We start from the raw sequence: 8,107 nt of genomic DNA on the forward strand, positions 1-8,107 counted from the left end.
ATAACGGCAGAATCTGTCAGTCCATCTCTCAGAGACAAAAAGCGTGTCTTTAGATTCAGGTTTAAAATGGTTCTGGATTATCTATAGATCTGCTATATACGCTGAGGCATCACTAACTGGAATTTATCTTAACCTCCTCCCTCTATTACAGAACACAGTCGGCAACATTGAAAGAGGTTTCAATATGTTAATGTTAGGAGACGCGTGTGTGACAAAAATCATGCGAATAGAGACCATCTGATCACAGGAAAGAACCACTGCTAGCTACACATCTCAGAACTCAGTACTCAAAGCACTCCCAAAATTTTGGGAAATACATATTAACTGTGCTTTACATTAATTGCAATTCAACTGAACACATTACATACAGCTATGTTGGGGCCCTATATAGGTATGAGAGAGTACAATAACACACAAAGTCAGCCACCTCGAGACTGTGAACCCTGTGGCTTCTCACCATTTAGGCTGATGCAACTTTGCTAAAAATAAACAGTTCTGTTTGAAACCAACTGGCAAAGAGCTGCAAGAGGTTTGTGTTTCACTTACTGCTCTGCAGTCAGCACAAAACATATGAACTCCGCTTACTGCACTGATGTATATATTGTCTGCTCGGTAGGTCAGTATTAAAGCAAATCTGGTGCTGGATGTGTTCTCTTTTTGCCCAAAAGAACTCTCTCTCCTGACAAAAGAGAGCATCAGACTTTATATATAAACACACTTACATCCCTTTTAATGTTCTGATTTTGTCCCATATATCTTTAGGCACTTAAAGGATGCAGATGTGGGGGGTCTGGTCCCCCTGTAGTCACTGAAGAGAACTAAGTACTTGCATAGAGTAATTCTACCCACCCCAGGACCAGAACTGCCCTCTGAAATTGTCTCTTCCCTCTCTCTATCCCCAGCTGCAGAGGGAGCTGGGGTGGTCAGGCTTTGTCTTCTCCCAGAAAGCAAGGAGGACTGCGGCACAGTGTGGGGTGCTGGCCTAACCCAGCCACGCTCCTGAATGGCTAGCACGGCTCCTGACACAGTTCTGGCCCGTGCCAGTTAGTCTCTTCTCAACAAAGCCCAGGCAGAGTTTGGCGATAGCACAGGGCAGGGACAGTTCCCAGCAGGCAGCGAGGACGGGGCCACCCGCCTTTGAAGGGAGGAGAGGTTAGAGGTGCAGACGTGAACTGTGATGTGTCACTTGCCTTTGGAGCCACAGAACAAACAGTATTTTATTACTTAATACAGATATGTCCTTGGTCTCTAACTTATGCTCCTAAGTATCTAAAGTTAAGTATGAAAAATGCAATTTCAAAAATTGTTACAGGTCTGTGTGCTGCTGAAACACAGCTATATACGGCAAATGTATTTAAATAATTTCAAAATTTCAATATCCAACAGCCAGAGATTATAACCATTTCACGGTATCAAGCAAGAAAATATCTGCAAACAGTTTCACTATTTACCAAAATGGGCTCTGTGCAGAGTATTTTTAACTGTAAAAATGTATGATGTTTATGATGCTTATGCATTTTAAAGGCAATAGTGAGCATTCAAATTCTTTTTTTCCTCTTGGACGTGTTTGCATACAATACAGACACTTCATCGTGGACAACTTGTGCATCATGGGAAAACCAGGTAACACCATCACCGGTAATGAGATTTTGCCATAGGCACAGGCCAAGGAAAAAACTTCTTCAAACTGAAGCTGAACAGAGTTATTTCAGTTGTAGCGCTGAAGGTCAAGCTGTATAACATGAATTGCAGCTGAATTAATGTAACACTGACTTACCGAACCTTAAGAGTTTGCTATTACTATTTCAAGTGGTTTAGCCCAAGTAGAAGCATTCCTCCTGTCTAAGCTGTGAACTGTTTAAATAAATATATCCCTTTAATTCTGCCAAATGCAAAAGGCTCACTAGAGGATATTTTCTGCTCTTTGAGTAGCACTTGATCTATGTGGTAAGCTTGCACCATCACATCTACTTGGATAAAACTCAGCTTTGTAACCAGTGCAAATTACATACTTGTTAAATCAATGAAACAAGAATAATTTGCCTGACAGTAAGTTTTATTGCAATTCATAGGAATTTTGTTGCTGAAGTAGTCAATTGTATCCTGTAACAAACTCAGCAAAGTATCTGTAGCTTAAAACAAGCCAAGTTTTTCTCCACCTGGAAAATTACTTGGTCTACAAAATACATTTACATTCATGGATACTAAAGCTTGGCTTCACTGAAGTCCAGGCAAAACCTTTGCTGACAGCAAGTGGTTCAGGATGCCACCTACTCTCTTGTACAGGTCCCTGTAAACAACATCTGTGCTGGGGCTATCTGGCCCTTGGAAAACTCCCAGTGCTCCTGTCCTCAGACACCACTGGCAGACGCCTATCCAGCTTGCTTGCCACATGGCAGCACCCAGGAGGGCTTACTCTGCATGATACTTTTTTTTTAATTTATGTTTTTTGCCTTTCCTTTTGACATTGACTGCTTTTTTCCACATGGAACAGAAAAAACAGCACCAGTAGTAGAGCAAGAATTCAGGATGGCAGAACTGGTGATGGGAGACCTGTAAAAAATTTGCTATTACTATTTTGTATTTTAAAAGAAAACTATCAACCTGGCTATTTCAAAGGTGGCAGAAAGCAGCTTCCTGGGAGCACCTTCTGAATAGCACCATTTGATTTAAACAGATATGCAAAAGTATCTTTTTAAGCTTTTCCACTGCGTGGCTGGTGTTTGCATGGAGGAACTGACTATTTATTGCTCAGTCCCTATGATGTCATCTACATGTTCCCTACCTCACTGTCTGTAGAGGTCCGAGCAGATGAAATATCTCCCTAGGCAAAACTACTTGCTGAACTGAGGTCTCATCCATCATACAGGAAATTTTGAAACAGACCATGTCAGTGATCTCAGGCAAACAAAGGAACCAAATCAGAGAAAAACTAGTCTTTCTGAAGTTTCACTCATTGTAAAAAATTAACCAGGGACTACACTTTTAGACACGATTGTTGACTCGAATTATATAGTGTCTCCCTTGTTAATACAACTCTCAATTTTATTTAAGATACATTTTTATTGCTACCACGTTATGAAAAGACCTGCATTTACACATTTTTAACAATTTCCCAGATATTGTTAATTTTCTCCATGACAATAAAGAAATTTAGTAATACCTACACCGTGCTGACAATTTTATCCAAGCCATGCAATCAGAAATTTGTTCTGATTGTATTCGTATCTTAAGTGACCTCCAAAAGCCTTTTGTTAGAAAGCCTAGCAAAAATTAAAACCACAAGCTATGAACATGCTTCTGAACCGAGTGAAAATGCTAAGATCTACTGTCATTTTAAAGTTACTTATATTCAGTCTGACAAAACAATTAAAGAACAACTGGATTCTTCCAGTTTCATTATGGGAAGAGTCAAGCTTACTTCCAGGTACAACATTACAGAATTGGCTGGATGCAGTTGGGAATATCTAAACTTGCTGCTGAACTGGCAGGCAGCGTTCAGAGCAGGTTCTGGCTCTAAAACATGGGTGCACTGACGTTGAAGCGCCCAGAAGGGTAAAGGAGCTTTAAAATATCTTTGACTTCTGCATCCAGCAGGGGCACGCAGGCTGCCCTGTCTGCAGGGTAGAGTTAAGTGGTACAGGCCACCTTTGGCAGTCTCACATGTGGAGAAGGTCCTCAGCACTCAAGGGCTTTTCCTGCTTGAAGAACCCAGTGTCTGGGTAAATGGGCTAAGGAAAAGGTGCAAGAAGATGCTACCTGGAGGACACATCAAAGCCAGCTCCCAACATCCAATCACGCTAACCTATTCAGTTTTTGTGAAATATGGTAAATATCAACTTGCAGTAACATAAGCCTGGGCCATGATGGCGATATTACATCTGTGCAATGCTTTTGGGATGGGCAGGCATAAGAGAAGGAATAATTTTGACCTATTAAGATTACGTGCACAGTTTCACGATGTTATATACCACATCACAATGAGTACCAATCATACAGGAGCAGGTAATTCAATGCACATAACCACAGCAACAGCCAGCACATTCATCTTTTAGCTATTTTTGAAAGTAGTTATTCATGAAACGATCTTCCCTAAAACTGAAAGGGAAGAGTCAGGGCTGGCCAACCTCTTCTATTCTGTTCTGATACAGCTGCATTTCAAAAAGATGTCTGCCATGATTTTCTTCAATCTCATACACCTGGGCTACCTTTCCCAAGGAGACAACAAAATGTGCCTTCTGAATCCAAGCCTTTCAACGAGCTACTAAATGAACGTCACAGGCTTAAATTATGCCCTTCCCATGTACGACAAAAATTCAGTTGCTGCATGTGGTGCTTTATGAAGATTAAGACATAGCTAAAACAAGTCACAATACATGTTAACTGATGTACTAACTGCCTCCATACAGGTTCAGAGATCTTGAGTAATCTTGTCAACTTTATGCATGTAATGCAGCCCACATTTCAATTCTATTTGTTTGTGCTTATTTACTAACTAGGAGCTTTACCTGCTCCGATATGCAGAACTTAATACCCACATGCAGAGTCTTGGGGTATCTATTCTATTAACACCAATGGCAGCTGCACTTACACATCAAGGAAATAGATCCTTCTGGTCTGACTCTACTCCCCAGATGGCTTTGGAACCTGCAAGCTCCAAACCATGGAGAAACAATTACTAACACACCACCAGTGTAACTTCTGATATCTCCGATTTCATTCAGCAACCAAAGCCGGGTGATTTAAGCCCATGCAAACATGCTACCAATTTTCTCCAATTCCAGTAGCTCACTGCCTGTAGCGCCAAGTACAAAATCTCATCATGCTGCCAGCTTAAGATATTGTCCTGGTTTCGGCAGGGATAGAGTTAATTTCCTTCCTAGCAGCTGGTACAGTGCTGTGTTTTGGATTTAGGAACAGAATAACTTTGATAACACACGGATGTTTTAGTTGTTGCTAGGTAATGCTTACACCAGTCAAGGGCTTTTCAGCTTCCCATGCTCTACCGACTGAGAAGGCTGCAGGTGCACAAGAAGCTGGGAGGGGGCACAGCCAGGACAGCTGACCCAAACTGGCCAAAGGGATATTCCATACCATGTGACGTCATGCTCAGTATATAAAGCTGGGGGAAGAAGAAGGAAGGGGGGGGCGTTCAGAGTGATGGCGTTTGTCTTCCCAAGTAACCGTTACGCGTGATGGAGCCCTGCTTTCCTGGAGATGGCTGAACACCTGCCTGCCCATGGGAAGGAGTGAATGAATGCCTTGTTTTGCTTTGCTTGCGTGCACGGCTTTTGCTTTACCTACTAAACTGCCTTTATCTCAACCCACGAGTTTTCTCACTTTTACCCTTCCGATTCTCTCCCCCATCCCACTGGGGTGGAGTGAGCGAGCGGCTGTGTGGTGCTTAATTGCCAGCTGAGGTTAAACCACAACTGCTATATTCTTTGTTCAGGATACAAGGCTGACAAGCACAGGAACAAGGCTAACGGGGACAGATTTGGGGTCATTAACTGTGACAGTATCAGAAAAATGCAGATTACATTGGAAGAGCCCCCAAACAAGGGTCATGCATTTCAACGACTTAAGGAAAAAAATACAAAAAAAGCTTTATAAAGAAGTTTAAGATCATATGCCCGAGTTACACTTACTCTCCACCAGATACCTACATACACATTCAAGAAACGAGAGAAAGTAGTAATATTTCAGGTATGTTTCAGCACTTTTTGCTGATAGAATTGGCATGTTTTGCTACAGCTAATCTTATTTTCTGTCTTCTAAAGCTAACAAAATAAAATTCTTGATGCAAGAACTGTTGCTGTACCACACCTCTATCACTCACAAGCCTAGGTGGTAGAAGACCTGGTTCACCTGCAAAGGGAGTCTCTCACCATTTGCAAAGGAGTTTGAGAAAGTACTTACAATCTGAAATTTGCCAAAGCCTTTCAGCCTTGCCTCCTTCACCCCATCCCCTATGCCCCCCAAATCAAAAGCACCAAAGACATTAAACACAAGGCCAGGAGGCTCTTTTGGAAACACAAGACCTACCAGAGATACAAATATATTTGGGAAAATATATTACAATTATATATTATTTTTATTATCCTAGAACATTCCTAGAAGTGGATTTTTCATATCCTAGCACACTGGAGCAGTGATGTTCTTGGTTTTTCAAAGAAAAAAGTGTGTTTTAGCATAATTCATGGCCCTTCCCTCTCATACTCCAACATTCATTAATCCTTGGTGGATTAAAAAAGCAGATTAGCAGAGACTTCCCTGGATGTAGTTAAGAAAAGTTATGAGGGAAATATTGAGACTACTTCCTTCATGGCAGTTTGGGGAAAGAACACAGAAATTTGCCCTGGTTAACAGTACACTCTATTTCTGCTCATACTAAGAGTTTCTATTGCACTGGAAAGCATGGCACAGTCATTATGACTCTGCACAAAATAGAGGGGTTCTGCAAACCATTATTAGATTATTTTATCAGATTATATATGCAAACACAGATGTTCCCTTCTCCCACCAAGCCTTTTTTGGCAAAACCACAAAAGATCTAGCCTAACAAAAGAGCCACATAAACCACAGAAGACAGACAGTAGTGTGTTTTACTGATGAGCTCCCTTAACAGTTGTTCAAATGTCCCCCTGCTCAGACATCTCTTGATGTTTTACTTACACTGTTGAATATGCAGCTGTTTAATATCCAGCAATATTTAGCTCAGCTCTTCCTGCCCCTGTGTCTTTATTTACCAGAAGAGAGCAGCAGCAGAGAATACTCACAGCTTTTGCGAAGACCCCCATAAGCTCTGGGAACTGATGTGTCAGGAGGGCTAGCATGGCTGTGAAAGAACATAGTCCAGCAGTGAAGAGGATGAAGAAGGGAAGCTCTTTCTTGGGGTAAACTGAAACTTCATGAAATGCTGTAGAAAAAAAGATGGGAAGGGGAATGCATTATATGTTAAAAAAAAAAAACAAAACACAACCCAAAACCCAACCAAAACCAAACCAACATTCTTATGTGGTTTAAACAGCCAGAGACACCCAAAGATGCTTTTGAAGGAAGAAACACATAGAAGGTCTGAAACATGTAAGGCCAACATTGTTGTTGTGTCACTCATCTCACTGCCAAATAATTCTCATCTAAAGATCATATTTCTGGCTTACTCTGGTCCTATGTACATGCTACTTTTGCTTTCCTTGTGTCAGCACTAACTATAATACAGCTGTGCAACAACTAACCCCAGAAAACTAACCTACAAATAAAACATCCTTTTTTTTTTCTTTTTTGTTCTTTCCCACACAGGTCGTTGACTAGCCACGTGGCTGCATATTTGCTAATGCTATTACACAGAGGGCGCAGAAACATGCACCTGGGAGCAGCAGTGAGACCAACCTTGCAGAAGCATGGTTGTAGACTGGTTTAAGCAGGCTGTAAAACTACAGCCTTTGAAACAGTAAATTCTGAGGGTTTAATCTGCAGAACCAAGAAGTTATCCTAAAAGTAGGACATGTAAACACACAATTTAAATTCAGATTTTCAGGATTCTGTGTATCCTTATAACAATACAACAATTTTTTAAAGTGTTAAGACCTGAAATTTAAATTAATAGTGAATTTTTAAGGTGCTCGTTAGTATACACTAAAAGGAACACAGAAATTTCCTCAACTCTGGTATGAAAAATTGCTCACTGGGCTTTGGAGAAAGCAGCACTGAGAAGGCTAAAAGGGTCAGAAGAGGATAATGAGTATTTTACTGCAAGAATATATCCCTTAAACTTTTATCGTGGCTCAGATTCAAGGTGAAGATTTGACTGGGTTGGCAAAAGGTCTGGTGAACTCTTATCTGTTTGCTTCACTCGTTCAGTGAATGCAAACTTTGAAACATTTTTTCTCATACAGGACCAACCTTAAGGCTTCCCATATACTCAAATCCTATGACTATTTATATAAACAAAACATTACTCTTCCATTTTGCCTACTTTCTTTGCTTCAGTGACCAGCTCTCATCTCATCATACTTGCAGATGACATAAGCACAGGGTAATCCAGCAACATGGCAGGATAATATCCTTGACTGCATTCATTCAGAGTGGAGTGGTTTCCAAAGCC

The 8,107-nt window shown here is 41.0% G+C and overlaps 1 protein-coding gene across 1 annotated transcript in view; it reads right to left on the bottom strand.

Annotated features, from left to right (window-relative positions):
• The window catches only part of ST7 (suppression of tumorigenicity 7), a 57,226-nt gene that overhangs the window by 647 nt on the left and 48,472 nt on the right, over window positions 1–8,107 (bottom strand). The window contains exon 11 of the mRNA XM_009324106.1: window positions 6,780–6,919. Coding sequence (XP_009322381.1) covers window positions 6,780–6,919 — 140 coding nt within the window. The remainder of the gene's footprint in view (window positions 1–6,779; window positions 6,920–8,107) is intronic.

The sequence above is a fragment of the Pygoscelis adeliae genome, unplaced genomic scaffold (assembly GCF_000699105.1).
Source record: "Pygoscelis adeliae isolate BGI_AS28 unplaced genomic scaffold, ASM69910v1 Scaffold24, whole genome shotgun sequence".
NCBI classification, from domain to species: domain Eukaryota; kingdom Metazoa; phylum Chordata; class Aves; order Sphenisciformes; family Spheniscidae; genus Pygoscelis; species Pygoscelis adeliae.